Here is a 14,623-nt window from a genome sequence, read left to right on the forward strand (position 1 = left end):
TTAGTCACACTCAGCTAACAGATGCCACCATGGGAGCTGCCCCAAGCCACAGTAATGGGTGCTTCCACCTAATCTCAGGAGGCTGCTCGGTAGAAGTGAGGGAGTCAGCACTTTGGCGGCTGAGTGGTGATGATTGTCTTGGGGGAGAGGGTACCTGGGACAGGGCCAGAACCACGCCAGGTCCTCCCTATGCAGTGGTCTCAGAGCTTTGGCCCTCAAGCCCATCCCCTCATTTTTCTCTATGTCCTGGCTTTCCTGGCATGCTGGCACAGGAAATGCTATCAAATCCTTTTTTGTTGTTTGTGTGTGTGAGTGTGTGAGTGTGTGTGTGTGTGTGTATGTGTGTGTATCCTTTCAAATCCTATAGAGTCAAATCCTGCCAGGACAGTACCAGGGCTATAGGGCACTCAAGGACTCCTGACCCAAGCCACAATTCTGGAGACTCAAGCTCTACCTGCCATAGAGCCAGCTTGGGTCCGGAAGTGAAGCAGCCTATGTCCAGCTGAAGGCAGGGCTCTCGTCTTCCAATGCTACCTAGGACACACCTTTAAAACCTCATAACAGCTCTTCCCCTTGACTGGAGGACTGGGCAAGCTGGACAACTTAGCTCTGCTGCAGGAGCCACCTGGGTGCAGCTTCCCAACACCTGCTCGGGGGAGGCGGGGTTCTCAGCTTCCTCTGGGGACTCTCTCCTCCTATGGGCCAAGGCTCTGGCTTCATGGAGATGGAGGGAACTTTCTGGGCAAGTGACCTGTATTCCTCTGCCATTCCCATCCTTATCCTCCATTACTGTGACCACTGGCTTTCGAGAAGTCCCATGGAAATGCAGAGGAGGCCAGGGCTCCGGACCAGGGTCAGCGGCTCTTGTTGCTAGTAGAAGAATACGTTGTTGCTTCCAAAACAGGCCAGCTTTCAGACACTGGAGACCCAACATCGCCAATTATGTCAGTAGGGTTCTTGCCACTCTGAGGGGTAAGGAGGCCTGCAGAAATGAATACTTTTTCCAAGTGTAAAGGAAGTGAAGACACTTGTGTGATGAGACAGAGACCCGTGGTCCTTAGAGATGGGACAACGGGAAGATGGGGTGACCTAGAGAAGGAGGCTAGTGCCCAGTGTTGTAGGAATTTTCCCTGAGGAAATATAAATATGTACCCTCTCTTTATAAGGTACCAAGGACAAACCAAAGTACAATTCCACTAAAGTCCAACTTAGGGAACCAATGTGTTTATTGGACTTAGAGAATATGGATGGGGTGTTGCTTACAAGAGTGTGGGTGGTCCCAAAACAGCCATGACCATCAAAACATCTCACGCCAGCAGGGAGGAGAATGTCCGCCACCTCCACAGGCTACATATTCTACCAGCTCCTGAGACCACGAGGCCACGTGCAGTGAGGACACAATTGCAACTGGCTGGGAGGTGCAGAAGGGGGGATCTGGAATCTCAGGTCAGGGTCAAGTGACCCTCCTAACCTTTTCCTTCCTCAACTGAATGTCACAGTCAACACTCCCCGTCTTGACGGTATCTTACAAGTGGTCACCGCTACTCGGATGAAGATGATGGGCATTGCACTTAGAGGACAGCCCACTACAACTCCCACGCAGGGCTAGTCTCACCACAGAGGCTGTAGCTGGGCCAGGAGCCCGTCGTCTCATCTGAGGCCTGCCTTACTTCTTACTGAGCTCCTTAGCCCGGCAGGTAGCTGCTTCCACAGCACTCATGGTAGCCGCTCGAAAACCGCCCTGCTCTAAGGCATGAAGCCCATGGATGGTGGTTCCAGCCGGTGTGAGCACATCTGTCCGAAGCTGGGCTGGGTGCTTCCCTTCCTGCTGCAGCATTTTGGCTGTCCCCTATGGAGAAGAGTTAAGGGTAATGAGAGAAAAGAGAGGCAAGGCAGATACACATTTCCCCAGCCTGTCTGGACTCTGCACACTTGTCTCCCTGTTTGCTGGAGACAGCTCACACTCCAACCTTCCCAGCATTCTCCTGAGGAAGCCTTTCACTCACCAGCAGGGTCTGAGCAGCAATCTGGTGGGCCAGGCCACTGGGCATGCCCATCTTGATGGCACCTTCAGCCAGGGCCTCCGAAAATGTACACACCTGTAGCAACAACATTGGGAGTGGGGAGGAGGCACGGCAAAGTTGACCTTTTGCTGGACACAGTTCACAGCTAGAGGATGCTCAGAATAGTGGTTCTCAACCTGTGGGTCGGGACCCCTGCTAGGCTGGAACCCCTGCTCATCCACCTGCATAAGCCGGGAAACCCTGTCCTTCCCCCAATCCCACCCACACAGAGAAAACTCTTCCATTTGTAAACATGTCATCACTCTTTGTCTTTCCATTTCTGACAAGCCACCTACGAGTACCCACCCAGGGGCTCAGTTTTTGACCACGTACGCTACAGACACAAGCCCAGCTCCTAGATGGCATATCATCACACTTCACCTAAGCTCTATAAAAACCCCCTTGCTTTAGCCTGGATGTGTGACTTCGCTGACCTCCACCTCTGAGATTGGTGCACCCAGAGAGCTGCCTCTTAATAAATCTAACTTTATCTACTTTTAATCTGGTCTAATCTGGCCTATGTTTGCATCACCAAGGGAGAGAAAATGCCTATCAATCCCTTTGGGAGTTGAATGACCCTTTTACGGGGGTGGCCTAAGACTATCAGAAAACACATATATTTACATTAGAATTTATAATGGTAGCAAAATTTCAGTTATGAAGTAGCAACAAAAATAATTTTTTGGTTGGGGGGGGGTCACCACAACATGAGGAACTGTATGAAAGGGTCACAGGAATTACGATTAGGAATGTTGAGAAACACTGGCTCAGAACCACAAGAAACAAGGCCCTAAACATGATCACAGATACCTCTAGGTTATAAGGCCTAAACCCAGAGTTTGGTAATGGGGCCAGCCTCAATGGTCTAATTAACCATAACGTTCTGAGGGACAGCAGAGCTCACAGGTGGCTGGTGGATCATTTGAAGCCCCCAAGGCTTGACCCCAAGACCTTGAGAGCAAGGCCTTTGCTAAGGGCTTGCCTTTAAGGGCATGGGTTAGGACAATACTCACAAAGGCCACACCACTGCCACTGAGACCGGTGTGGATATCTACGTAGGACTCGGGAACCTCTATGCACTGCCCACAAGCTTCCAGCAAGTTCTGTAGGAGCTTAGCGTCGTCATTCCCAGCGTGGTGGCCCCGTGTCATCACCATGGCCCCCTCCTGGACTACGCAGGGTAGATTGGGAGAGACTCGCAACACTCGTGTGTTCGGGGGTAACAGCTGGACAGGAGAGAGTTCAGTGTCAGGCAGCCTAAGAGACTGGGCCTGCTAGGCAAACATGTCATCCACATGCAGCCTCTAGTCACCACTTCCCAGAACAGTATCCCAGCCACCTAACCCTGCGGAGCCAACTGGCTAACTTTTGGAGCTTGGCAAGGATGCTATCTGCTTCCCAAATATGGGCCACAGAACCTATTTCAGAGTCAAGGCCTTATGCCAAGGGGCCACTCACCTCCTCCATAGAGCTCAGAGAGATCCCAGCAGCCACAGATACGATGATGTGTTCAGTGGTGACGACAGGGGCCACTTCTGCCAGAACAGCTGGCAGGACTTGGGGTTTGGTGGCAAAGATGACAAGTGGGCAGTTTTGCAGCACCTCGTGGTTGGAGTGAGTAGTCTGGCAACCCAGAGCCTAAACAGACACAAGGGCCAGAAGTGAGGCTGTGTGAGGCAGCATCCTACACAGGCTGACCCGTGTGCCGTCCATCATTCTGTATCCCATGGGTTACAAACGCCTGTACTCACGTACTCTCTTAACTCCTAAGACAAACCCAACAGGCCCTGTTCCTCAAACTCTTAAGTTTTACCTTCTGGAACCTTCCCTCCTAACTAGTGTCCACACCCACCCTACATAGGCACACACTGCATCTGCTCTAGTCCTTCCAGAAGCTTGGCTTTCTTCCTAGTCTCTGACCAACCCCCCCCCCCCAATTCCCCTGGACAGACCAAAGCATCTCAAACCTTCAGCTATACATACCTGCCCCTGATAAATGCTTCAGAAACGCAAGACCCTAAGTCCCACTCACCCTGAAGTGGCAGAGGTTCTTGTCTGTTGGTGCACTGGCCAGCACTTGCTTAGCTTCTACTTTGCCTGGATAGAAGGGCAAAAGCTGGTGAGGACTGGGAAGACAGGAAACAGCTTGCCTAGCCCAGTGTGAGCCTCAGGCTTCTTAGGGACACAGCAGGGATGCTTGTCCTTGGTGCTGATCAAGTCAATTCATCTGTATTTGAATGACACTGCCATTTCTGATGGACACTGGGGCCAGGAACCTGCCTGATCTTAACAAGGAAGAAAGCCTCTGCTTTCAGGGAAGGGGCAGACTGGGACACTTAGGTCTGTCGGCCAACATGCAAAACCTCTGATGGAACACCAGAGCTAGGCTGCAGGGTGGAGCGTGAGAGAGTTGGTAAAGGTCTGCAGAGACAGCTTGGCAGTCGAGAGTATTTGCTGCTCTTGAAGATGACCTGGGAGAGGTTCCTACAACCCACACTGGCAGCTGACCATTGGTAAGTCCACCTCCAGTGGAACCAGTGCCCTCTTCTGGCCTCTGAAGATACCTAGTATGTAAGCATGCATACACACACACACACACACACACACACACACACACACACACAAGTGCATAAATAGATAAAAGACTCATACATATAATCTTTTTTTAAAAAATAGCTGATCTTAGCCTGGTGATGGTGGTGCATGCCTTTAATCTCAGCATTTAGGAAGAGACAAGTGAATCTCTGAGTTCCAGGCCAGCCTGGTCTACAGAGTGAGTTCTAGGATAGGTTACATAGAGAAACCAATCTGATAAAGACCTAACAGAGGATGTGTTTCTTTTCAACAGGCAAGTGAGCTGGAATGTCCTGGGGAGACTAAGTGGTCCCTCTGGCGGAAATCATCTGGTTTTGGAGGACAGAGGGGAAGAAAGACTGGGCCAGATGGAAGTGCATGCCAAAACCTGAACACAGAGAGCCAATTATGTCAGTGCATCAAGAGACAGGTGAACTGGTAGGCTTTACATGTAAACACCTGAGCCTTGTGGGAAGCCGTTCTCCCATATCATGGACCTCTGGACTTTGAGATGCAACTGAAAACAGAGAGGCAAAGTTCACCAACTTTCTCTACCTGACATCTGTTCATAAAGGTTTCTCAACAGTGCACAGCAGTGCTGGGCCAGTACATATACCATATATACGGCAGCAGTCCTCAGCCTGGAAGAGTTTGCACCTCCCCTCACCCTACCCTCCACCCCCAGGTAGCAGGCATTTGGCACTGGAGACACTTCAGTCTTCAAATTCAAGGTATTGCTGCCATCAAGAGACGATAAGCCAGTGATGGAAGACACTCTTCAGAACACAGGGCCAATCCTCCTCCTCCCGAATGTCCACACAGCTGCCCACTTCTGAGAGTGGAGCTGAGGCATGAATAGAAAACCAAACCAGAGGCTCTGGAGGAGGAGGCCAGGAAGTTGGCATTAAGTCAGTTCAATCTAAGGCATGATTTGAGCCACAGATGGAACTATAAAATCACAGCCACATGAAGGAGATAAAAAGTTAAAAACGAGCCAGCTGGTAGTGGCTCGTACTTTTAATCTCTGGCACACTGGGAGGCAGAAAAAAGTGGATCTCTCTGAGTTGAGGACCAGCCCCGTCTACCGTCGAGTTCCAGGCCAAATAAACCCTGTCTCAGGAAACACACACACACAACCCTCCCCCCAAGAAGTCACGCGTGAAGTCAATCGTAATTGTCTTTAATGCAATACATTTAAAGAAATGTCATTCACCAATATAATCAGTGTTAAATAAAATAAACTGTGGTTTCTTTTTCCACACCATGCCTGGCCTGCCCACTCATCCGCCTGGGAAGGGGCTGCGGGCTCACCCAGGGATCCTGGAGGCCTTGACTGAAGCCTGTTGTTGGTTTCTCACCCAGGAAACGAGCGAATTCACCCTACTGGCCCTTGGGGTACCACGTGCGCCCCTCCCACTAAGGCTTACGGACTCCTCCCATTATAAAGCTCCCCCAGCCAGGCCTTGCCTCCCCACCTGCTCTGATGAGGCCTTGGGCAATGGCCTCTGCCATGCGGCCTGCACCCACGAAGCCCACACGCCGAGGTTCAGACATTGTAGCCGCCATCCGCCTCTGAGCTGGCCTTCTCCCCGCCCTGCGGCAGCGGCCCCGCCCACTAGAGCTGCAATGATTGACAGAAGCGACTGGGCGGGTTCGGGGAGGACCGAAGGCGGGGCGGGCACAGACGCTTGGATTTTGTTGCCTGAGGCGGGATTTTCCCCAAACCTAGGTAAAACGGCAGGTGATTTTACTGAGAAAGAATTGAAAGGATGAAGAGCTAGTCCTAAACAGGCTAATTCCTCCTGAGAAACCCGAAGCTGGAGTCTCTCCAAAAGCCTTACAGTGAGATTTAGAGGAAAAAAAAAAAAAAAAAAAAACAAACAACCCTGCTTGAACCACCCCAAGACGGGCCTGGGGAGTAAGGTAGGTACTACAAGTCCAGCTCTTGCCTAGCTTGTGTGTCTTGGGTTCAATCCTTGGAGCGGGTTCTGGTTCTCCACATTAAAAGCAGTGCTATCAGTCACCAGTACACTGCACTGATTCTTTAATTAAAAAAAAAAAAAAAGAAAACTTTTGTGTGCTTTAGTGTTTCACCAGAAGTTATCTGAATTGAATTCCACATATAGTCACTTAGCTGGTTATATGTAGATTCATTTAGCTGAAGCGAAAGAGCAAAGGAAAGAAAAAGCAAGTAAAACAAGAAGCCCCAAACAGAGCCGGGCAGTGGTGGCGCACGCCTTTAATCCCAGCACTTGGGAGGCAGAGGCAGGCGGATTTCTGAGTTCGAGGCCAGCCTGGTCTACAGAGTGAGTTCCAGGACAGCCAGGGCTATACACAGAGAAACCCTGTCTCGAAAAAACCAAAAAAAAAAAAAAAAAAAAAAAAAAAAAAAAAAAAAAGAAGGTAAGTGTCTCAGGTAGCAACAGAAAGCAGATTGACACAGGGAACTTGCAGAACCCTATCTACAGAGACAACAATCCATTCAGGAATGTCTGTGGAGAGGGGGGGGGACAGGAACATTTACCTGAACATGAGTGTAAGGAATTTCTGTATTCTGGGCGGCAACCAGCAGCACCTGGAAGTGTTCAAGGATGAGACTTGGCCTCAAGCCCATCAGAAAATGCACGCAGCTGCCTGGCTACAGTGATCAAGGCACTCTGATTCTTAGGACAGAGTGCATTCCTTGACACAATGACACTTTTAACGCACTGACTGGTGGTCACTTGTCAACTGAGTGTCTGGCAAGATCTGATAAACTCCGATCAGCTCTTCCTGGCGGCTGGGAGCTACATCCTTAGTACCCTGGCCTGCTTGGTGGAGCTCATCAGAGGCACGAGGTTTAAAGGAAGTCTGGAGATGGGTGCTGGGAGGGCACAGGTCAGAGGCAGACTGGGCTGTACAACAAAGGAGGGGGCAGCTGACAACACTGCTTTAGAGAGTGCACGACCAGGCAGGCCCTGATTGTCATGCTAGAAGACAAAAGGCCTCAGATGCAGGCTGAGAACCAAGGGTTCGTGGAATGAGAAAGAACAATTGGATATCTTTAATACTTCTAGGAGGTGAGAGGCAGAATGTATAGGAGGGTTGGGCTGAGTGGAGAAAGCTGAGCAAGTTATGAGACCCCAGCTGATCATTTGGAAAGGTGCTGGGCCAAATGGGTGTAGCTTCTGAGGCGAGGGGCCAAGTGGGGGTGTGAGTTGTCGATTCTGACTGCATCTGAACTTAACTAAAATAACAAGCTGCAGGGTAAGCCTTCACAGGATTCTTTTGGATTAGAAGCAGGACCCACTGTAAAGCAGGGCAGCGCGCCCTCTGGCGGCAGCTCCATCACAGGCCATGGAAGGGTAAAGCAAGTCAGCGCGCCCTCTGGCGGCAGCTCCATCACAGGACATGGAAGGGAACTTTTTTGTTTGTTGCTGCTAAACCCATCTAGGATCCCAAAGTACACAGTACACAGGAGACCAACCGCGACCCAGGAGTCCTCCAGGCCGGCAGTGCCAAGCTGGGACTGCTGAGACATGCAGCCTCATACACCGAACAACTACCGGATTCTTGGTTTGTCCAGTGTCATTGTTGCGCTACCCAGAGCACACCCTGTAAGCCAGTCTAATCACCTCCCATGTGTAACAGCTCTGTTCCCTTCGAAAACCCCGACTTGTAAAAAAAGCCCGTAGTCAGCTTTAGCTATGTGGCTGGTGGTCATGACTCATCACCTAGGAAAGCCTTAATGTTATCACACAGGTGCCAACTGTCACTTCTGCCTGCCTGGAGCTATAGCTCTTGAGTCTTGAAAGTAAATGTTCCCCTCTGCTCCCCCCCAGTCTTCAGGGACAGTAGCAGCTCCATTTCAAGATTGAGAGGTGTCAAGGAGTCTGTAACCTCCAACCCCATGTCATCATGGACAAGAAGCAATCCTAACAGTCTTAGGTGAATAAATTCTAAGATGGAAGCCTGACAATGACCTGTAGTCAAAGACAAGCAATGCCAAAGTGACCTGCCCCTAGCTGCAGCAGCCGTAGGTGGACTCTCTTGTGCTGCCCTAACTAGCCTGGATTTGACCATGTAAGAATGAATAGAACGGAAAGGCCCATGATGTCACCACACAGGTGAATAAAGCTCACCATCAAGGCCAGGCCTGGGGGGTGTCTAGAGAATCTGGGTCACCCATCACCAATCTTCCTCACAGGCCCAGCCTTGTGTCCCCAGATGGGCACTCAATCTGTCCAAATCGAGACCCACCTTCCTTCACCATGGTCCTCAAGTCTGAGAAGAGTGCACAGTGTGTGACCACAAGTGAAGGGCTAAGCATGGCCAAGATACAGGCTAGGCTTCTGGGGAGGTCCCCTGAGCCCCAGACGTGATACCACTGGGTCCTTCACACAGGGACTCTTGCCTTGGGCCTAGTAGCTCTTAGGAGCTAAGTAGCACGCAAGGGACAGTGAGTCCCAGGCCAGGCCAGGCCAGGCCAAGAAGGCTAGACTGTGGGGAGGAGTAGGCTGGTACAGCTTCTGAGTCCAGGCTCATGAAAACCCATTTTATTGGTTTCTAGTCCAGCAGGGACACACTGAGGTTGGGCAGAAGCAGACAAGCAAGATGTTGGTCTTGCCTTTCCCCAAGGCTGGACATGGACCCTACTGGACAGCAGCATGGAGGATCCTGGCATAGAGGTCAGCATGTGGCTCAGGTGGCTGGATATTAGCCTCAGTTCTTGGCGAGAACTGAGGGTGGTGACCACTGACTGGGCATTGCCAGGTGAGCACCTGCTTGTCCCGTGCTTTACTTCCGGGCCTGCTCATAGTTGTCGGTGAACCAGGTACAGGTTTCCTTCACAGCTGCGGAGACAGACAAGTGAGAGCCAGTAACTACCCTGTCCCCCAGGAGGTAGGGAGGGTGCCCCCTCCCCAATACCCTAAACTACAGTGTCCCGCTTCTCAGTGGGTATAGGCTCTGATAAGGGTCTGGTGACCAAGTCAGCAGAGCACCAAACCCCATGGTCCCAGTATGGAGGCTAAGACCTCAGCAGGGAGCAGGGAGCAGGGAGAAACTGCTGGTGCTGAAGCCAAGGGCTAATTGGCAAAGAGCCTTTAGGCAGGTTGGGGTGGTTAAGGGTTTCGGAAGGGACAGGAACTTACCCTGCTTGAAGGGTGTGAAACGGAAGTCAGGCAAGTAGGACCGCAACTTGCCATTGCTGGCCGTCTTCTTATACTGCCCATCTGACTTTGTTGAATCAAACTGGATACCTTGGTCAAGACCATAGCAGAAAGAGCACTAACCCCTCCTGCTGCCAGGGCAAGCACCACCAGAAACAAAATGGTGTTACGTTAGCCATCCTACAAGGGAACGCCGAGTTACCCCTCCACATTGCCTCACCAGTGGGCCATCATCAAAGGATACAGTGACTTCCCCAGAGAAGTCCATGGCCTCCACTACAGCCTCAGCTGCCTCCTTGATGGACACCTCATCTTCCTCGCCCACTGTGGGGAACCATGGGCCAGTAGTCAGTCAGGCCTCCCTGTCCAGACCCCTAGGGGCATTGTCTGCTCCCACTCCTCAGGGTAGATACAGGTCCTGCCCTGCTGTAGGAAAGGTAGCTGCAGAATGCCCACCTGAGAGGATGATGGGCTCCACCTCATTGTACTCCCGAAGGACCCAGATGAAGAGTCGGGCTAGGTCCTGGAGGTCAAAAGGTCAGGTCAAATATCCATAAGTGAGCACCAAATGCCCCTAGTGGGGAGGCTGGGCCGCTGTTTCTGCTCCCTTGGGAACACAGCCAGGGCTCACCCTGATGGAGGTCCCTCATTCAGGGCAGACTTTCTCCTACTGAGCCGAAGTCACACCCTAGGGACTTGGCAAGGTTAAAGGACTATTTCCTAGGTCTCCACCTCCCATTCAGCTTTACTGGGAAGGCCATGCTCCCCGCAAACATACCAGCGAGTAGATGAACTGCCTCCGAGGCTTCCCTGTACCCCACACCGTCAAGGCTGACCCATTACCTACAGATGGGGCAGGTGTCAGAGCTCTGTGGCCAGGCCCAGTTCCTTGGCCACCCCACAGCTTAGCATAAAGGCCCCTCAGGCAGGTAACCTGGGCCAGGCGTGTGCCGGACAGCTGCACTCACTCTTGGCCAGGTGCACCTTATGGATGAGGCCGGGCAGCACGTGACCATCTTCGATGTTGAAGTTGTCATAAGGCCCAAAGACGTTGGTAGGGATGACAGCAGTGAAGGTACAGCCATGCTGCTGGAAGTAGGCCCTGTGGAGGCACAGTGTCTCCTGGTACCGTCCCCAGAGTGTGCCCTAGTGTCCCCAATTCCTTCCGAAGCTGGATTCTTAAGAATGATATAAATGAGGCAGCAGGAAGGCCCCATTAACCCAAGGGTCCATCCTCCCCTCTCCAGAGAGGCCTGGGCAAGACCAGGAGGGAGCACCTGTTCTGCACGTCAATCATCCTCTTGGCATACGAGTACCCAAAATTGCTGCTGTGAGGTGGCCCGTTGTGGATCTGGAGGAAGAGGGGATGCACTGAGAACCCCCACTTCTTGGTTCTGCCCACACCTTCAGGGACCACCCCAGGAGGCCCCATGCCTCACCATTGTCTCATCAATAGGGTAGGTGGTCTTGTCAGGGAAGATGCAGGTGGAGAGGCAGGAGACCACCTTGCGAGTGCCCACCTCGAAGGCTGAATGCAGGACGTTGTCATTGATGTGCACGTTCTTCCTCTGCAGTGGGGAGCACAGGTGGGTCAGGTTGCCTATGGAGGACCCAAGCTCTCTCCTGATCCTCCACAGACAGACGCGGGGACATCCCTGCCTCAGAGATGAGGACCCAAGCTCTCTCCTGATCCTCCACAGACAGACGCGGGGACATCCCTGGCTCAGAGATGAGGACCCAAGCTCTCTCCTGATCCTCCACAGACAGACGCTCAGAGATGAGCAGTATCTGTGCCTATGGATTTGAAGTGCTTCTAGAACAAGGCTCAGCCTCCCAGCACTGACCTCATGGAAGCTGTCGTCCTCTAGGAGCATAAGAAGGTCCTGCCCTGCCTGCCTGGGTGTGGAGGCCAGGGGGGCATCCTCAGGGCTACTGAGTGCGGGGAAGGTAGTAGAGATGAGGAAAACTTTAGGTGGGGTTCCCACTATAAGGGAGATGCCTTCCTTCCACTTTCAACTCCAGGGGAGCCCTGCCCTGCTGTATTCTCAGGGCCTTGCTCTGCGCCTCTCCAGTTCTCTTCCCTAAACATATATGAGGCATGCTGGTCTAAGAGCAGGGGAGAGGTAGAGACTGGGCAGTTTGCTGAGAAGACTGGGATGGGCAAGGGGAGCTTTGGGTGAGAGTCCTGGGGCAAAATCTGGAGGGAACCTTTGCGTACTGCAGTGCCTAGTCAGGCCAGCTCGGTCAAGGCCACTGACTGGCCAGAGGCAGGTGAGCCAACTCTTAGGAGCACAGTCAGCAGAAGCAGTGCTCGCCTCTCCTCCTAAGGCGCATGCTACAGACATTCCAACATCCAGGAGTGGTTGGTAGATCCAGAAAGCTGAGGAAACCAAGCCTGGGAGCACAAGAATCTGGCAGCATGGCCAATGATGGAGCATGCCTTTAATCCGAGCACTCCAGAAGCAGAGGCAGAGGTAGGTGATGAATCTCTGTGAGTTTGAGACCAGTCTTGTCTATACAGAAAGTTCCAGGATAGCCAGGAGCACACAGAGAAACCCTGTCTCAAAAAACAAACCAAACAACCCCCCCCCCCCAAAAAAAAAAAGGAAAGAAAGGAGGAAAATTTGGGGGCTGGAAAGATGGCTCAGCAGTTAAGAGCACTGGCTGCTCTTCCAGAGGACCAAATCCCAGCACCCACATGACAGCTCACAACTGTCTGTACCTCCAGTTCCAAGAGATCGGACATCCTCACTCAGACATACATACACGCAAAACACCAATGCACATTCCATAGATAAGATAGATAGATAGATAAATAGATAGCTACATACATACATACATACATACATACATACATACACACACACATAATCTGCCTGCCAAGCAAGCTCAGTCTCAGATACATAGTGTGACACAGTGTGGTATGCAGGCTTCTTTCAGCTTCCCAATCCTGCAGGTCAGCACTTGGCCAAATGTCCCCAAGGCTGTACAAAACCAGCCCTCAGGGACTTCTTGGGGTAAATCTGTGGAAGTTTCAAGAACCCAAGCTCCTGGTTCCCAATGCTTGCTGCCCTGAGCACTCCAACTTACCCAGAAATCCAAGTTGTATTTGATATTCCGGAAAAGGCCGCCTACCATTGCAGCAAGATGGATGACGTGGGTGGGCTGTACCTTCTGGAACAGAGCTTGGGTTTGTGCTGCATCCCTGAGGGAAGCCAGGATGTCAGGGGAGGCCTAGGGAGGCCTGAGGAAATCAGGAGTTAGGGGCTTGGGCAGTGAGTATTGAAATGAATGGGTCCATGGCTGGAAGGGCAACCACAGAGACAAGTAGCTAAGTTCAGGGCTCTAGCAGCTGTCGGCTGAGGGATCCCGGAACTATAGGAGGATGTTTACTTTGAGTACAGCCAGCAACCCCGGCCAGATCAGTCACCTGGCAGGGAGGACCCAAACTCGGGGTAGATTACTGCTAGGCTCCGGAACAAACCCCAAAGGGTACTACTCAGTCTGGAGGGGGAACCAAGAGGGATTGGATCTGAATATGGCCCCAACTTACGTCAGATCTGCATCTTTGGAGGAGACAAACACCCATTCCTCTCCAGGCAAGCCGGCGCCATCTGCAACCACCTTCTGGATGGCTCTGCCCACCAGTCCAGAGCCCCCTGTCACTAGGATCCTCATAGATCCGTGGGGTTCACCCATTGTGATCTGCACCTGGAGGGCCAAATGGCATTAGCTATGGAGGATATAGGATGTGCTATTTCCCCTACCCCATTCTCCTTGGCCAATCGCAGCAGGCAAAGAATCAAAACTCCCAAGGAGCAGCGTCAACAGACTGACAGACACACCCAGCTCTGTTCCCCAAGGAAGTCCTTTGCCCTGGGCATTATAAGTTCCTACTGGCAGCCATCCAAAACAAAGCAGGTTGGTCCCAACCCGTGACTCTACTAGGCAGAAGAAAGGTACACCTCATCCCTACGACTGCAAAAGTAGGGCTGGCAGTTCCTTGCACAGATCTTAGCGGCTGCTTCTCCCCAACGTTCACCCTACAGACAGACAAGTGGCGGTGCCGTACTTGGGGCTCCATATCCACAAGTGCTGAACTGATAGCCTACGACCCAGGAAAGCCTAGTTCTTCTAGGGCAGGGTGCAGCGCTGGACGGTCGCAGGACGCTGTAAATTTTTTACGGTCCCTGTAGGGAGTCTCTGGACCAGCCGCATGGCTCCACCGTTACCCAGATGAGCAAGAGCCCGGCCCCCAAACCCCTTGGTTCCAGACCCAACCCAACTCCACGCAGACCCACGATGCGAAACGCACTCATACGGCCCTGACCAGCTTGGAGGTCCCCGGTTTACTGCATCATACCCAACTGTAAGTCTCACCTGCGATGGGTTCCACCAGTCTAAGAGCTATTTCCGGTGCACAATTCTCCAGCAACTCCCGGTTCTAGTGGAGGGGGCGAGGCCCTCCCGAGGAACTCTGGGAAATGGAGTCTTTGTCGTGCGCCAGTGAGGCGCGGGCCCTTCTAGTCCGGTGGGTGGGGCGGGGGTGGTCCAGTTTGACCGCCAGAACTGCAATTCGGAAGACAAGCTGCCCACTCAGACACACTCTGGTGGTCAAACGGACACAGGTCCCTCAAGAGACTAGTGGCCTGGCCAGGAATCTACAGCTCTTATCCTGCAACGAAGACCACGTCCCATTAGCTCTTCTGCAAGTCTTTGAGTGACCACACGCTGGGCTGAGCCAGCATCCCTTGCCAGTTGTGTGTTCCAGCCAAGAATTCACAGAAGACTCGATTTCTTTACCTAAATAGAGTATTTTAAAGCAGTGAATAAAAT

General features: G+C 52.2%; 2 protein-coding genes across 2 annotated transcripts; both read right to left on the reverse strand.

The window, feature by feature from the left end:
- Positions 1 to 1,208: 1,208 nt before the first annotated feature.
- Positions 1,209 to 6,268, reverse strand: Pycr3 (pyrroline-5-carboxylate reductase 3). Its single transcript, XM_034516502.2, has 6 exons — positions 6,113 to 6,268; positions 4,096 to 4,160; positions 3,522 to 3,701; positions 3,077 to 3,289; positions 2,007 to 2,099; positions 1,209 to 1,849 (listed from the first exon to the last, which is right to left on the reverse strand). Exons 1-6 carry the CDS (start codon positions 6,201 to 6,203, stop codon positions 1,667 to 1,669), a joined length of 825 nt encoding a protein of 274 aa, XP_034372393.1. The 5' UTR covers positions 6,204 to 6,268; the 3' UTR covers positions 1,209 to 1,666.
- Positions 6,269 to 9,157: 2,889 nt separating this feature from the next.
- Gfus (GDP-L-fucose synthase) lies at positions 9,158 to 14,248 on the reverse strand. The gene is made up of 11 exons (XM_034516500.2): positions 14,168 to 14,248; positions 13,341 to 13,498; positions 12,878 to 12,992; positions 11,227 to 11,355; positions 11,065 to 11,138; positions 10,756 to 10,889; positions 10,566 to 10,630; positions 10,244 to 10,310; positions 10,032 to 10,111; positions 9,770 to 9,869; positions 9,158 to 9,469 (listed from the first exon to the last, which is right to left on the reverse strand). Exons 2-11 carry the CDS (start codon positions 13,484 to 13,486, stop codon positions 9,414 to 9,416), a joined length of 966 nt encoding a protein of 321 aa, XP_034372391.1. The 5' UTR covers positions 13,487 to 13,498; positions 14,168 to 14,248; the 3' UTR covers positions 9,158 to 9,413.
- Positions 14,249 to 14,623: the final 375 nt, after the last annotated feature.

Source organism: Arvicanthis niloticus, chromosome 13 (genome assembly GCF_011762505.2).
Source record: "Arvicanthis niloticus isolate mArvNil1 chromosome 13, mArvNil1.pat.X, whole genome shotgun sequence".
Lineage (NCBI taxonomy): Eukaryota > Metazoa > Chordata > Mammalia > Rodentia > Muridae > Arvicanthis > Arvicanthis niloticus.